Here is a 15,856-nt window from a genome sequence, read left to right as displayed (position 1 = left end):
CTGACTCATATGGGTGGTGGAATTCGCTTGCTTTGATGTTTCATACCTTCTATTCATCAGGTACAAACAACTTTTTCCAATTGAATGTTGATGTCCTTTTGCGAAAAACATTGTAAATACATTATTGGTAAATTTTGAATACGTGTAATTATTAGCCAAGTATAATCTACATATATCAAAAAAAAATTAAGAATTTTCATGTTCGTAAAAATTTGAACCTAAAACGTCCGAGTTTATAGCTCCTTTTACACCCACCCTTTTACTACTAGATCACATGTTGTAGGTTGTAGAACCATGCATTTGTGTATGGGAAAATTTAGTGATATTGCCAAGGACTTTATCCATGAGAAGGTAACAAAAAAATTTGGAATTTCATGCTGCCTTAGCAATCAAGTGGAAAGGTGCATTATTGGTCGTTGATGGGGACAAGAAGATGGATTTGGCATTTTTCTTATTCTAGGCTTCACAAGTTCTTTTTAGAGGTCTATTTTTATGAACCTTTTCCCTCCTTTTAGGCATAAATTGACGCATTGTTAGGTTGTTTGGATGCTTAAGAAATTAAAGGAGATGATTGATGTGTATTAACTGTGGTCTATTGGAGTAGTCGTGAAAGCAAAGTATATACTCAGTATATAATTTTATATGCCTATGGCTATGATGTATGTGTGAGTGTGTGACTAACATCATTTGTTGCTTATTTATATTTGTATTCTTTACCAAGGTGCACGTGCAGGCCATTGCTCAGATCTTTTTCTTTACAAAACGAAAAGAGAAAGGTGATGTCATACAATAATTCGAATCATGCCATACCACAAACCAAACCTTGTGTCACAGGTTTATGACCTATAATGAGAAAACTCAAATGTCATAAATGCGAAAATGAAACCCTTGATGGGTACTAGAAACCCAACTAAGAAACAAGAAACACAATGGTAAGATGTCCTATCATTAATTATCTTGTAATGAGAGACTTAGAGTTTAATTCATTTTATGAGTTTTTCTTATATTAAGACCGGTAGTGATTTATGATTTTTAATAAAGTCATTTTATTTTTCTTCTTTGACGGCTTTATGTTAGGTTTTAATTTCGAGATTTTAGGCAGACAGTCTAATTTATTTTATGAACATTTCTTAGAATAAGACCGGTAGTAATTTAGGATTTTTAATTAAGTCCTTTTATTTTTTTTTTTTAACGGCTTTATGTTAGGTTTTAACTCCAAGATTTTGGGCAGAGCCCAAAATCTTGGAGTTAAAACCTAACATGCAGCCTCTACAAACCTACTCTACACCTTCAAAGAGGAAATACCCTTCAAATTAAGAAAAGACTTTATTATAAATTAAAATAATTTTCTTATAAATTAAAAGAACTTTATTATGAATTAAAATGATTTTCTTATAAATTATTATGAATTAAAAATATTTTTTTATAAATTTTAAAATACGCCCGATCTCCATCTAAAAACTATTTTTCTAAAGAAACTAAACCTAATTATTTTTTAATTAAATTACATCACATGTCAAGTTGTCATATTATCAATTTAAAATATAAAAAAATTACTTTAAATAAATGATTCAAATTGACAATCTATTAGTAGCAACACTATTACTTTTATTAGGTTGAAATTTGGATCCATTTTATTAATATTATTCAAAGGAGAAAAACTTGCATGTAATAGGTGTACACACTCACATTCTCACAACATCTCCTTATATATATATTAATTATATAATTATTTATTATGAGAAAAATGATGTATATACTCATTAGTCCATTACATACAAGCTTTTATTTATATAAAGAAAAACCTGCTCATCTCTCACCACCCCACGTTTATCATTTTATACCGACCTACAGGTGTTGAGTTGTGCTGGACTGCTCATAAGCCCCACAAGGTGGTACCCCGTACCCCTCATTCTTTATTGACTTTTTATTGAGCCTCAAAAAGAAAAAAAAAAAAAAAAATCGGTCGGCACTCGGCAGATATGGTTGACACTTGACAGAACAACAAAATAGAAAAATCCAAAAAATCAAATTGATAAGAGAGAAAAGGAAGCTTCATAGAAGCCAAGCTCTCGGACAATTTAAGCTATTCCCTTCTTTGAAGATTACGTTTAGCCACAAAAGATCCCCTATTGGGCCTATTCACCCACCAACTGAACTTTCCTAGAAACCGTTAAATTGTGAACAAATAATGAAAAAAATAAAATCAATATCAGATGGTTACAGACCTATTGACTTGGAGTTCCAAGCATTTCAGGCCCTCCACATGTCTTGTTCCTTGATGTATCAACCGTCCATTTTGTGAACTTTCAACATCCTATGGAATGAATTGTTCCATTCCATGATGTGTGGATTGCAAAGCCAATTTGTGGGTAGGGAATCATCAAGGCCATAGCTAACCAAATGGATGGCTATGATTGAAAGAAAACTCAACATGCGTAGCTAGGCACCTCCTAGCCAATTGGTTTCACTAAGTTCCACACATCAATGATACAAAAAACAAAGAAACTTTCCATGCTCATAAAGGCCTAGCTAGCGAGCTTAGCCAAGCATTATATGTTATATATATTCTTCATGGTTGTGGGAGTCCCTGTGCTATTTGTTGTTTTATCATATTGTCCACTAACTACCACATTGAATATTAGAAACTTTCTTTTAGCAGCAACAGAAGCAGCTGACCATGGAAAACAATGGAACCACAAGGAGGGCTACCACAACAGCAACAACAACTGAGTACCAGGACTTATTGCCTGTCATGGCAGAGAAGCTGGATGTGGAGGCCTTTGTGTCCGAGCTATGTGGGGGTTTTCGACTTCTGGCAGACCCCGAAAGAGGGTTGATCACATCCGATAGCCTGAAGAAGAATTCAGCACTTCTTGGAATGGAGGGGATGAGCAAAGAGGATGCTGAGGCTATGGTGAGAGAAGGAGATCTTGATGGAGATTGTGCACTGAATGAGACTGAGTTCTGCATCTTGATGGTGAGGCTTAGTCCTGGGATGATGGAAGATGCTGAGGCATGGCTTGAGAAGGCTCTTGATCAAGAACTAAGGAAATCCTCATCAAATTGATGGTGTACTTGTTGCAGTAGCTGCTCAAGCCTTGAATAATATATTGTCAATCTGTTTTCAAACTTGGTAAGACTGCAGGGTACTGTTAATAATGTTTATACAATTTGTTGAGTTGGATGTCACTGTGTAATTGACAGGAGAAGATCATGGTTAAGGGTCTGTTGTCCCATTGCAGCACCCCAATGAGGACTTAAAGACCAAACAGAGCAACCATTGAAACTTGCATTTATTGGCCTAATCACAAGGAACAAACCAGTAATAAAGAAAATTCTAATACATGAGTCCATTCTATAAAATAATTTGAGAAATAAGTAGAAGTCTTTTGTTTCAGTAGTATAGAATACCATTATTTTCTTTGGTCTCTTTAGTTAGGATTTCACAGCAAGTAGGAGCCATGTTAAACCCAAAAGGCTTCAAATGTTCGATCCTCTTCAAAATAACCAAAAAAAAAAATGAGAAATTGGGTGAATCTGACATCACCAAATTAAGTCGAGCACTTGCCGTGAGGTCCATGACCCATTACATTTTAGTGCAAAAGGGGTTAGCATAGGGGGGCCAAGGGAAAAGTGGCTGCTTACACCACCAAAATTAAACGTTTCACATGGTGGAAGAGCAGCCCAGAATGAGACGAAGCTTCCTCTGGGCAACTGGGTCACACCTGGACGAACCAGAAAACCTAAACGTGGTGTTTCTCATATTTATGACATTCAAGACGGATGGCAAGTTAGGTACTGCGTTGTCAAAGCCATGAATAAGACACAACACTGTAATTATTATAACTTCACAGTTTACAAATCCATCCAACTTCTTAAAAGAGTAGGTTGGCATCATCCCACATTCCAAACCGCCACTTGGAACAATTTGTCATTGCTAAATAACAACTCAGTAATCAACAAAATGTTTGTAGATCCCTTTTCTAATCAAATACCCAATGGGGAGGCTGCTGTTTTGTGGTAAGAAATAAATTAAATCTTGCAACCAACAATTATAACATTTCAATTTCATAGCAAATGCTGAGATAGATATTAGTAAGTTGGCATTGTAGCGGACTGTAATATACTGATACTAAACCATTTGGCCATAAGAATGGCAAAACATCCAGACATCCAGATGTGAGAAGGCAATGTGTTCCCAGCAACCGAATCTAGCCACACCATTAATTATTTAAACAGTAGCACAGGTACTATTCTCATGATACCAGCAAACTCCGGAACCCATATACTTTTAACATACAACTTAAAGAACCTAAGTACTATCACAATAAGGTCCACCCTCTACAAAATGTACCTAAAGCTATGGCAAAACCACCAGAACATGTCGGGCCCACTACAGCCATGGAATCAGATGATTTCATGTTCTTGATCTTCGAACAGGCGAGCGACTGTAAGAAGCAATTCGAGGAAAAAGATGGATCAGAAAATGAAAATAAATTGAGCTCCACAAACAGTAAATGGACATATTGGAATAAATAACTACCTGCGGTATCTTCCATATTCAGGATTCTCATTCCTTCCATAATCAGGACTCCGGCGTCTGTCATACACTGGACCGTTGTACCTATCATAAGCTGGACTACGGGGCCGACCATAATCAGGACTTGGACGCCTGCGATACACAGGACTCTGTGACCTCCCATAAGGACTATCCCCAGGCCTACCATAACTGCCTCTTCTAGGACTATCATAATATCGATCACCTCTCTCACCATCATCTCTCAGAGCATACTCAACAGAAACCACCCGGTCTAATATCTTGCTACAAAATGATAAAACCTTGCCTCAGTTTGTCATCCTTTTAAATAAGAGACTTAACAAGTAAGAAAACAAACATATTACTAACCTCAAATGTGTAGCCTGAAGGGCTTTGGTAGCTTCTTCCTGAGTGTCAAACTGCACAAATGCAAAGTTCCGACGAATTCGAACATGAAGAACCTTCCCATAAGGTTCAAAGTGTCTTTCAATATCACGAACTCTGGTGCGAAGGGGATCAAAATTGATAACAAACAAGGTTTTAGTTGGCCTCTGGTTTACCAGTGATTTAGACCCATCATGATGGCAACCACGTTCACCCTGATAAATTAAAATGTTATGGATTAAAACCACGTATAGTAATGTCTTTAAGCACTCACTCAACTGAGCAAACAACAAAAAACGCTGCATGACTTCGAGAATGATATTCAAATAAAAACCAGCTACAACAAAAAAGACTAAACAAAAAACCAAATCGTACCCTAGCCCATTCCACAGAGAGCCTGCGTTTTTCATAACCAAAGGGCCTATTGTCAAGGCCATGGATAGCATCTTCAGCATCCCGCTCATCCTCAAAATACACGAATGCAAAACCTGAAACAGAGGGGAAAAAAGTCAGAAGCAGAAAAGAACAAAGGAAGCATCAGCATATAACCCACTCAGCAGGGAGTACATCAGCCTCACATATCATTCCCCCGGCACAAACTAAAGTAAATACAACACCTGCATATACGTGAGGGGCTGATGCACATGAGACTGTAGTGGTGTGGCATGATGAACTAAATCATGATGGTTGCATACTAAAGGTTTTAATCCAAAATTTCAGGTCTGATGAGTCATTGCTAAGCATGCTTCGCCATTCAGAGAGCACGAGTTCAGTAATGGAAGGCATGGCATGACAGAATTCAAAGATCCCCCTATTATCAGTGATTGAAGGCATGGCCACATATCATTAATCCCCTATGAACAGTGGACTGGTGGTAGGCATGGCATAACAAATGATTGATCCCACTATGACCATTCTTGTGAAATGGCAACTTTATGCGATGAAGTGGGTGAATGACGGATGACCGAGTGAAGAAAATGCAGGATGTTGCTATCTGTGAATGGAGTGCATGTAGAGAAGCAGGCAACCAGGAAGGTTTCCTTTTCCAAATTAAAATTTTGGCAGTGATGTTGGCGAGCCCACATAGAAGCTCAGTTCATTTTCCTTTAGTAGAAGTTCCTGCGCCAAAAGAAAAACTTAAAATGTGGAGATTTCCTCCAACGAAATTGCAAATTCGCGGCTGCCACTTCCTTTCCTCCGGGGAAAAGGGGCATTGGATATACACACTACAAAAGTAGCCATACATCCATAGCCAAGAAACCGAAGTTTATACCGAAACTCTTACTTTTATCAAAAATAAAATGATTAATACACTTGTGCAAGGGGAATTGGACCACCACTGGCAACTGAAATCAGCTTGGACAATGGCTAAACATTTGTCTTAAACTGATTCAATAAATCAGAGGGGAAAAAAAATTGACAGGTGGTAATACAAATGCAGGGATCAAAATTGAATCAAACACACCAGTCTACCATGATGCGAGCTTTCATTTTGGGAATTTGAGACCCACAAATTCACAAATAATAAGATCGGACTGGTTTTCATACCCCAGCTTTAGGATGAATCAAAATAAATTATGGTTTATAACAAAAAAAGGTGATGGGTAATCTCAAAAAATGAAACCAATAACATGTGGTAGTGTGGTACAGGAGTGACCACAATAAACAGTTTTTTTTATAATAAAATTTTCCATTTTACCCACTAACACAGAAGGTAGACCGAAAGTACATATCACACTCCTGAATGAATCAAAACCCAGCAAGCACACACTCCCAAATTCCAAAAAAACATGAACTTGACACATACCCACATATTGGAATACTGTAATATGACCACTAACTTAGCAAACCAAACAAAGGTACAATTTTCAGTATAAAACATTTTACACTGCGAGATCAATATAATCAATATCAATCAATAATAGCGTACCAGATTTCATGTCCACGCGTTCGACCCTTCCATACTTAGAGAACAACCGTTCCAGCTCCGATTGCCGAGTATCGTACTCGAAGTTGCCGACGAAAACCGGCCTCATCTTCGTTACTCTCCCACAAATAACCGCAAAAGAAGAAACCTTAAAAAACAGGATTACATAGGGAATAGAGAAAAGGGGAATAATTAAGTGAAAATTAAGAAAAATTCAGGGAAAAGTAAGAGGAGAAGTACCTTAAAGGCCGAAACAGAGAGAACAAGCAAACCCTAGGGAGTAGGGGATAAAGATTAAAGAATTAGACAGAGAGGGTAAGAATTAAGATTGGGCTTTTTATATCCAAACAAAGCCTAATTCGATTTGTCCTAAGAGTACATATTCACCTTTCGATTTGTCCGAGTTTGTTTATGTTAGGATAATGGGCAGCTGAGGATTATTTGGGCTTGCTACTGGATTAGGACTACTCATAGAATGGGTAGCTGGACTACTCTGTAAGATTTCTGTCAATGTTTCTAAATACACCCACAATTTCATCTGTACACCAGCTCCTAAAACACAACGAATTTTACAATTGTGACTAATGAATAGAGATCATATAAAAAAAAAAAAATTAGCATAAGATACATAACAAGCATCCTACTTAACCTCTAGTACACATACTGTTAAAATGTAACAATAAGGTAATATTTGTAATCTCTATGTCACTTAGCTTATTTAGTTTAGTTTCAGTTCGCTTTTCTAGTTTTGTTCGTTTTGAATTTTTTTCTTTCAAATTCTCCTAGTTTTTTTAGTATATAAAACTTATATTTGTCCAAAGTGTAGTGCACATATGTCTCTAGTTTCAGTTTTCTGACCCAGATTCAGTTTTTTGATGCAATTTCAATTTGCAATTTCAGTTTGGCGCTTGTTAAAGCTGTTTTGAGTAGGTTGGGCTTGTATTAGTTTCAGTTTTTAATTTTGGATGAGTTGGGCTTGTGTTAGTTTTAGTTTTTATTTTGGGTGAGTTGAGTTTTTGTTAGTTTCAATTTTTTATTTTGGTATTTGTTTTTTCTTGGTCCACAATTGAAGAAGGTGGTCCCTTAGGGACACACTTGGTATTTTTTGTCCTTTCGCTGGCTCACCTATCTTGGGCCTTCTAGAAGGTTACCTACAAGTTCAATGTGTATTAGAGTGGTTTTAATTAAGTTTTTAACTTGTCAGTACCTTGAAATTAACGCACTCGAAATTTTAATTAATCAAATGACATAACATAAGGGGGCATTCCTTTGTTAGAAATCCACATAAAACATTCTAGAACTTCCAAACCAAATAAATGCAACATAAGAAGGAGCTGTTTACGCTTCAATAAAATGAATTCGGTAAGGGTAGAATACGCCATAAGGTTTTTTTTTAAGAAAACCCAAAATGATAAATACAATAATAACAGAGTGCATCTTAAACAAACCGATGATAACTCATCCTGTGTTAATGAAAAACGCGATGGGCACGAAGCCCGGCGCAAGCTGCGTTTTTTTGCTCTGTGTTTTTTATTATTATAGCCACTATTGAACAATGTATATACCCAGTGTGCAACAACATCTATAAAGTTGATAATTGATATACCTTATTATTATTATTTTTTTTACATAAATATGTCAAAAGTTCGTAAAACTAATATAAAACACAAAAATTCACCTTTATTGAGTCACATTGACCCTTGTCATGTTTTTCGTTGCAATGTTATTGTCGAACGTGAACGATCACTACAGAGTTCTTGTTGAGCAATGGCTATCAGCATTGTACAACATCTAATGTGCACTTAGCGTTATTTTTCTTTTGTCAATATGAGCGCATTTTTTTAAAAGGTGGATTTATTTATTATTAGGTGGACTTTTTTAACATTTGAAAATATTAAGTAGATTAATTTAAGATTAATGGGTGTAAAATGAACTTTAAAATCATTTAATATGTTACATTTAACATTACTTTTTAAGAAAATAAAAATAAAAATAAATGAAGGAAAATTGGAAATACTTACTTCCATATTCATTTGTAACAAAAATTTCTTAAAGTAAAACTCTAACCTAGAAGACAACCCATGTGAGTTTAGATATTTTTTAATTTCATTTGTACAAATTGTATTATTTCCTTCTCAATTGGTTTATGAAACTTTATTTGGTGAGAATAATTGAGATATGATCCATACCACTAAAGATTTTTGTTTTTGATGAAATCTTACAACAAAAGATTGCTAGTTGGTTTGATGTAACTTCATATTTTGATCTATAATCGCAATGGAACACTTTATAATGTTTGGAGACATTTTACATGGGAATATGATTACTTGCATCACAAATAGATAATATAATGGGCATTTTCACTTTAATGTCAATTAGTTTAAGGTGAACCATTCTAATATTTTTTTGCTATTAGAGTGGACAATTCATGTGTTATATTTAATGACCGTACATAGTTTTATTTTATCTAATATTGACCGTCTGCGTATTTAACTAAAGGCACTACACATGTGAAAACACATATCACATGCGAATAATATGACGAATTAGATGCTCTAATTTATTCCAATAATAACCTTCCACTAACAAATTCCTCACCCATAAAAGAAGAGTTCTTTCCTTTTAAGAATAGATGTGCTAACCACAAAGAGAGATGGAAGGGAACCACACCATGACTGATGGCACCCACCAAAAGGTGTAACTTGGTCAAGTAAGCAACACTCCTCATTAAAGTTGTATTTTGGGATCCAAGTCATTGACGGAAATAATGTCACCATCTAGGGATTCTAAATGATGAGAAAACCCTAATTTAATGAGATAGTGCTGCAGGTAAAAGGTAGGAAGAACTGAAGAAGTTTCCTGGAACTTGATTAATTTCCACTCCACAAACATAAACAATTGCAAATTAATTAATGATGGTTTGCCGCACAAACAAGAGCTATCGATCATTGATTATCACATGCCCTTGTTAACAGGCTAGCTGTCCCCAACACCTTAAAATCCTCTTTTTTTTTTTTTTTTTAAAGTCATCTTTTTGAGGGTACCCATGAACTTTAACAATGTTGCCCTCTGCATGTTCACTGTTTTACCATACATATAGACGTACGACATTAATTAATGCTTGTGTATATGTCGTGTGCCATTACATACATAGAGCAGCCAATCACAAAAGGCAGACGTGCATGCCTTGCCAATTGGTTTAGTTTGGACTTTTGGATTTGGCAACGGGGCCGCCTCTAGGCTTAGTCAATGGCCTACAAAAATAGATTGCCACATCAAATTTAGTTAATTGAGTAGTTGGGTTGTCATTGTAACAGAGTTGGTTTAAGATTATTGAAAAATGTTAGCAATCTCAACATGCATAGCAATCAACCTAAAGTTATTCAACAATCAAAATCCCAAAAAGCAAACTTGCATGGCTTTCGAAAATAATAAATATGACACAAACTATAAATTGAAACGAATTGTGAATTCAAACATTTTAAATTTAAATATCCATGAACTCAAATTGTGGAGATTTAATTATATACATTTGAGCGATTGCACGTATTCAAAATCTTATACTTTGACAAAATTATTGTGATGCGAATATGAGAGAAAGTTTTGGTATTTGATGGTTTCAATCAAGAAAAATTATTTAGTATAAAAAAAGAAAAGAGAATATAATGTGTGAAATAGGCCTACACTCTCATTTTGCATTGAAACAAACATCAAGTTTTAGTTGAAAAGATTTATTAAAGAACAATAACTATCTTATTTTATTTTGTTGCTTTGAATTAACAGTGGAATTTTGTTTGCTCTTGGTTTTTTCTTGAAGACGCCAAAGAAACAAAATGGAAGCATAGATTCCTTCTACGGCTATATATTACGCGTACAGGCGTACGGCCGCAAGTCACAAATAAAAAATCTGGGGGACAAGTCAAACTGGGAGAGGCGCCACACGTAAATAATCCGAACCCCGCAAGGGCATATTCGTAAACACATCTCCTCCTTTCAAAATCTTATAGCTTTAACTGACCAAAAAACTGACCACAAGAACGAATTTTCAAAGCAAAAGCTACCAAAATTCTTCCACAACCAAAAGCAAAAGCTAAAGAAATTGAGAGATTAACAAGACTAGATCAGTCTACTCATCAAATATTCAAACCCATCAGCTCCTTTTGTTTCTTGACAAGTTTCTGTGTACTTTGGGCTTTGCATTACTTTGTGTCCAAGCCAGCCAGACAGCCATCTTTGGGGTCTTTATTTCTTCTCCATGTTCTTGTTTAAAGGGTCAGTTCTTTTTACTTCAAGTATTTGTTCCATAGTTTAAAGTTTTGTTTTTTTTTTTTTTTTCTTGTTTTGTGTTGTGGGTGTTGCAGATAACTGACATAGTGTTATTGTGGTGCTGTAGTTTGTAACTGATTTTTTTGTATGATTTTCTCGTGCGTCATGTAGTTGGGTTTCAGTTTAGATTCTCTACTTAATTTGTTTGAAGACTAGTTCTGTCCTCTCTCTCTCTCTCTCTCTCTCTGGTTTTAGTTCCTATGAGTTGAAGAAATAGTAAAAAGAAGACATCTTTGGGCTTGCAGAGGAGAAAAAGAGTTGAGTATTAGTTATCAAATTGTTTTGAACAATAATGTTTGTAGTGAGATTTTTTGTTTTGTGATTTTTGGAAATCTGATGCATGACTACAGTTTATATTTGCTTTTCCTCTTTTGAAGCTTCATTTCATAGTTTGAGGATATATGGTTCATGCTGTGGTGAAGTTTCTTACATGTTTTTGAATTATTCTGTAGGTATCTGACATGGGTTTAAGAGAATTTTAACGAAGACTTTTTTATTTGGGTGAAATTCGAGCTCCAAAATCTAAGCATCAATGGAAGAAAAGCCATTCCCTGCATGGTCATGGTCGGTTGAGCAATGTTTGAAAGAGTACCAAGTGAAACTAGATAAGGGTCTGAGCACTTATGAGGTTGACAAGAGGCGTGAAAGGTATGGTTTGAATGAGCTTGCCAAAGAGAAAGGGAAGCCCTTATGGCGGCTTGTATTAGAGCAATTTGATGACACACTTGTAAAGATACTTCTAGTTGCAGCCTTTATTTCTTTTGTTTTAGCTTTCATGCATGGAAGTGAGTCAAGGGAGTCGGGATTTGAAGCCTATGTGGAACCGTTTGTGATAGTTTTGATTCTAGTCCTTAATGCCATTGTTGGGGTTTGGCAAGAGAGTAATGCTGAAAAAGCACTTGAAGCCCTTAAACAGATGCAAAGTGAATCAGGAAAGGTTCTAAGGGATGGGTATTTGGTGCCAGATTTGCCTGCAAGAGAACTTGTTCCTGGGGACATTGTGGAATTGCGAGTTGGGGACAAAGTCCCAGCCGACATGAGAGTTGCGGTTTTAAAAACCTCAACTTTGCGAGTTGAGCAGAGCTCATTGACTGGAGAGGCAATGCCTGTTTTAAAAAGCACTGATCCTATATTCATGGATGACTGTGACTTGCAGGCTAAAGAAAATATGGTTTTTTCTGGCACAACAGTTGTCAATGGTAGCTGTCTTTGTATTGTTGTTAGCACTGGGATGAACACTGAGATTGGCAAAATACAAAAGCAAATACATGAGGCTTCTTTGGAAGAAGATGACACCCCTTTGAAGAAGAAGCTGGATGAATTTGGGAGCAGGTTTACTACTGCAATTGGGTTTCTTTGCCTCATTGTTTGGGTTATGAACTACAAACATTTCCTCTCCTGGGATCTTGTGGATGGTTGGCCAACGAATGTTCAGTTTTCTTTTGAGAAATGCACATACTATTTCAAGATAGCCGTTGCACTTGCAGTAGCTGCAATCCCAGAAGGTCTTCCTGCTGTCATCACAACTTGCTTAGCTCTGGGTACAAGGAAAATGGCACAAAAGAATGCAATTGTGAGGAAGCTTCCAAGTGTAGAAACCTTAGGATGCACAACTGTGATTTGTTCAGATAAAACTGGGACTTTGACAACAAATCAGATGTCTGTGACAGAATTCTTCACTTTGGGAGGAAAAACCACAGCTTCTCGAACTATTCATGTTGAAGGCACAACTTATGATCCTAAGGATGGGGGAATTGTTGATTGGACTTGCTACAATATGGATGCTAACATGCAAGCCATCGCTGAAATATGTGCTGTTTGCAATGATGCTGGGATTTATCATGATGGTCAACTTTTCCGGGCTACAGGTCTGCCTACTGAGGCAGCTCTTAAGGTTTTGGTTGAGAAGATGGGAGTTCCAGATGTCAAGGCGAGGAATAAAATTCGTGAGACAGAGGTTGCTGCAAGCTATTTAGTTGACTACAGCGCGGTGAAATTAGGTTAGCAGAAAACTATTTCTTTATTTCATTTATGTTGTTGAGTATGGAGAGGCTTTCTAACAGTCAATTTCAAGTACAGGCTGTTGTGAATGGTGGACAAAAAGATCAAAAAGGGTTGCCACGCTAGAGTTTGATCGTGTTCGAAAGTCTATGAGTGTTATTGCCCGGGAGCCAACAGGGTGTAATCGACTTCTTGTCAAGGTGACTGTCAATTTTATCTCATTTCTGTTTACAACTTGGTTTGAGTTTTCTGTTACAGCATGTTTTCATGCTTCATTTAATGGAGTTTCAATTTGCAGGGTGCTGTTGAGAGTTTACTGGAGCGCTCTTCACATGTGCAGCTTGCAGATGGATCTCTTGTTCCAATAGATGAACCTTGTAAACAATCACTGCTCTTGAGACTCTTGGAGATGAGCTCAAAGGGATTGCGATGCTTGGGTTTTGCATATAAGGATGAATTGGGAGAGCTCTCCGATTATTATTCTGAGAGACATCCTGCTCACAAGAAGTTGCTGGATCCGGCTTGCTATTCCTCCATTGAAAGTGACTTAGTTTTTGTAGGAATTGTTGGCTTAAGAGTATGTATATTCCACAAATTTTTTGCTGATTGATCTTCAAAATTATTATTGTCATTGATTTTATTTAGCAACTGTACAGGACCCTCCTCGTGATGAAGTTGGCAAAGCAATCGAAGATTGTAGAGAAGCTGGAATTAAAGTTATGGTAATAACTGGAGATAATAAGTCCACAGCTGAGGCTATCTGTCAAGAAATCAAATTGTTCTCTAAAAATGAGGATATGAACGGGAGAAGTTTTATCGGGAAAGAGTTCATGGTTCTTACCCAGTCACAACAGAAGGAAATTTTATCAAAACCTGGAGGGAAGGTTTTCTCACGTGCGGAGCCTAGGCATAAGCAAGAAATAGTAAGGATGCTGAAAGAGATGAGGGAGGTTGTTGCAATGACCGGAGATGGAGTGAATGATGCACCGGCACTTAAGCTTGCTGACATTGGGATTGCCATGGGCATTACAGGAACTGAGGTAACATAGACCTGTTCAAATGTCTGATGCACCATTATTTTGTTTTGCAATGACATCTCTCCCTCAACCAACTGCCATACTTGTACTTCTCATTAGCTGAGGGCCTTGCAACATGACTTCTAAGCCTTCATAGTTTGTGCTTTATATCCCAGGTTGCAAAAGAAGCTTCAGATATGGTTTTGGCAGATGATAACTTCAGTACTATTGTTTCAGCAATTGCAGAGGGCCGTGCCATTTACACCAACATGAAAGCTTTCATCAGGTATATCTCTTCATTCATCATCCTTATCACAATCTCCTCCCTCCCTCCATCCCATTTTTCTTTTTTTTGAGTAAGCACTGTTCAATATCTCATTCTGCAGGTACATGATATCTTCAAATGTTGGTGAGGTAATATCAATATTCTTGACCGCTGCTTTGGGGATACCTGAATGTATGATACCTGTGCAGCTTCTGTGGGTAAATTTGGTTACCGACGGACCACCTGCAACAGCTCTTGGTTTCAACCCAGCTGACATTCATATTATGAAGAAACCACCCCGCAAAAGTGATGATCCTCTTATGAATTCTTGGGTTCTTTTTCGTTACCTGGTTAGTATGGATTGTTATTGTCTTTCTTTGAATTTGAACTTCTCTATGCAAAGGTAAGGCTAGCCCCTACCATACACTTCATGATATAACCATTACTTCTGAAAAGCATACACCAAACTGGGGCAGTTTCATATTTATATTCATTGTGTCACACGGTTCTCACATGTTCATTATGGCAGGTAATTGGTTCTTATGTGGGCATTGCAACTGTTGGCATCTTCATCTTGTGGTATACTCAGGCTTCCTTTATGGGTGTCAATCTTGTGAGTGATGGGCATACACTCGTTGAATTATCTCAGCTTCGCAACTGGGGAGAGTGCTCTTCATGGTCAAATTTTACTGTGGCTCCATTCATTGTCAGTGGGGGTCGGACAATCACTTTCTCTGACCCTTGTGACTATTTTTCTGTTGGTAAAGTGAAGGCAATGACTTTGTCACTCTCTGTCTTGGTGGCGATTGAGATGTTCAATTCCCTAAATGCTCTTTCTGAAGACATTAGCTTGGTCACAATGCCACCTTGGAGGAACCCTTGGCTTTTGGTTGCCATGTCAGTCTCATTTGGACTTCATTGCCTCATTCTCTACATCCCATTTTTAGCAGAGGTGTTTGGTGTTGTTCCATTGAGTCTGAATGAATGGCTCCTGGTATTTTTGGTTTCAGCACCCGTGGTACTTATCGATGAGGTTCTTAAATTGGTAGGAAGGAGTAGAAGATGGAGAGCAAAGAAGGAGAAGATGGCATGATGAAGTCTCAGGTTTTGATTAGTGTGAAAACAAGTTCATCCTGGATGTGACAGATCAAGAAACCATGTAGTTAATTAGAATTTGATAACCTTTTTTGTCTGCTAGCTTACAATTTGTTTTATGTGAAAGGAAGGCCTTAACCACATTTGTTCATTACTGAAAATAGAAATGAAATATGATCATGTTTTACTGCCTAAATCCCTGGGTCATCAAGCCAACTTCTGCTTTCTTCTTTGCTCTAGTACTTCTAATGCATGGATTGGATTTGATAACCTTTGCAAGGTACTCTATGTTACAGTGAATC

At 37.0% G+C, this 15,856-nt stretch overlaps 3 protein-coding genes across 4 annotated transcripts; 2 read left to right on the top strand and 1 right to left on the bottom strand.

Moving 5' to 3' along the window:
- The first annotated feature begins 2,537 nt into the window (after positions 1-2,537).
- On the top strand, positions 2,538-3,187 carry LOC147290398 (Calcium-binding EF-hand family protein). Its single transcript, XM_086236957.1, has one exon. The coding sequence runs from the start codon at positions 2,681-2,683 to the stop codon at positions 3,068-3,070; it is 390 nt and encodes a 129-aa protein (XP_086093083.1). The 5' UTR covers positions 2,538-2,680; the 3' UTR covers positions 3,071-3,187.
- An 848-nt stretch (positions 3,188-4,035) lies between these two features.
- On the bottom strand, positions 4,036-7,226 carry LOC147290397 (serine/arginine-rich splicing factor RS31-like). 2 transcript variants are annotated; one of them, XM_086236955.1, is made up of 6 exons: positions 7,092-7,226; positions 6,855-6,999; positions 5,300-5,412; positions 4,910-5,139; positions 4,547-4,825; positions 4,036-4,451 (listed from the first exon to the last, which is right to left on the bottom strand). In XM_086236955.1, exons 2-6 carry the CDS (start codon positions 6,958-6,960, stop codon positions 4,421-4,423), a joined length of 759 nt encoding a protein of 252 aa, XP_086093081.1. In that variant the 5' UTR covers positions 6,961-6,999; positions 7,092-7,226; the 3' UTR covers positions 4,036-4,420. The 2 variants fall into 2 exon arrangements, with proteins under 2 accessions (XP_086093081.1, XP_086093082.1); XM_086236956.1 differs by lacking the exon at positions 7,092-7,226 and having other exon boundaries at positions 6,855-7,073.
- Positions 7,227-10,876: 3,650 nt separating this feature from the next.
- On the top strand, positions 10,877-15,750 carry ECA2 (ER-type Ca2+-ATPase 2). The gene is made up of 8 exons (XM_086235443.1): positions 10,877-11,123; positions 11,630-13,177; positions 13,257-13,378; positions 13,477-13,755; positions 13,835-14,218; positions 14,371-14,480; positions 14,581-14,809; positions 14,989-15,750. Exons 2-8 carry the CDS (start codon positions 11,710-11,712, stop codon positions 15,550-15,552), a joined length of 3,156 nt encoding a protein of 1,051 aa, XP_086091569.1. The 5' UTR covers positions 10,877-11,123; positions 11,630-11,709; the 3' UTR covers positions 15,553-15,750.
- Positions 15,751-15,856: the final 106 nt, after the last annotated feature.

The sequence above is a fragment of the Dryas octopetala genome, chromosome 3 (assembly GCF_963921425.1).
Source record: "Dryas octopetala chromosome 3, drDryOcto1.1, whole genome shotgun sequence".
In the NCBI taxonomy this organism is placed as follows: domain Eukaryota; kingdom Viridiplantae; phylum Streptophyta; class Magnoliopsida; order Rosales; family Rosaceae; genus Dryas; species Dryas octopetala.
This window is presented reverse-complemented; position numbering and strand designations above follow the sequence as displayed.

Bases quoted from the DNA above. Each gene is read 5' to 3' on its own strand.
- LOC147290398 (XM_086236957.1), top strand. From the start codon at position 2,681: ATGGAAAACAATGGAACCACAAGGAGGGCTACCACAACAGCAACAACA.
- LOC147290397 (XM_086236955.1), bottom strand. From the start codon at position 6,960: ATGAGGCCGGTTTTCGTCGGCAACTTCGAGTACGATACTCGGCAATCG. The intron at 5,140-5,299 runs GTACGATTTGGT...TTAATTTATCAG, and splicing joins TCTCTGTGGAATGGGCTAGG to GGTGAACGTGGTTGCCATCA. The intron at 4,826-4,909 runs GTTAGTAATATG...ATCATTTTGTAG, and splicing joins CTTCAGGCTACACATTTGAG to CAAGATATTAGACCGGGTGG.
- ECA2 (XM_086235443.1), top strand. From the start codon at position 11,710: ATGGAAGAAAAGCCATTCCCTGCATGGTCATGGTCGGTTGAGCAATGT. The intron at 13,379-13,476 runs GTGACTGTCAAT...TTCAATTTGCAG, and splicing joins GTAATCGACTTCTTGTCAAG to GGTGCTGTTGAGAGTTTACT. The intron at 14,219-14,370 runs GTAACATAGACC...TTTATATCCCAG, and splicing joins TGGGCATTACAGGAACTGAG to GTTGCAAAAGAAGCTTCAGA.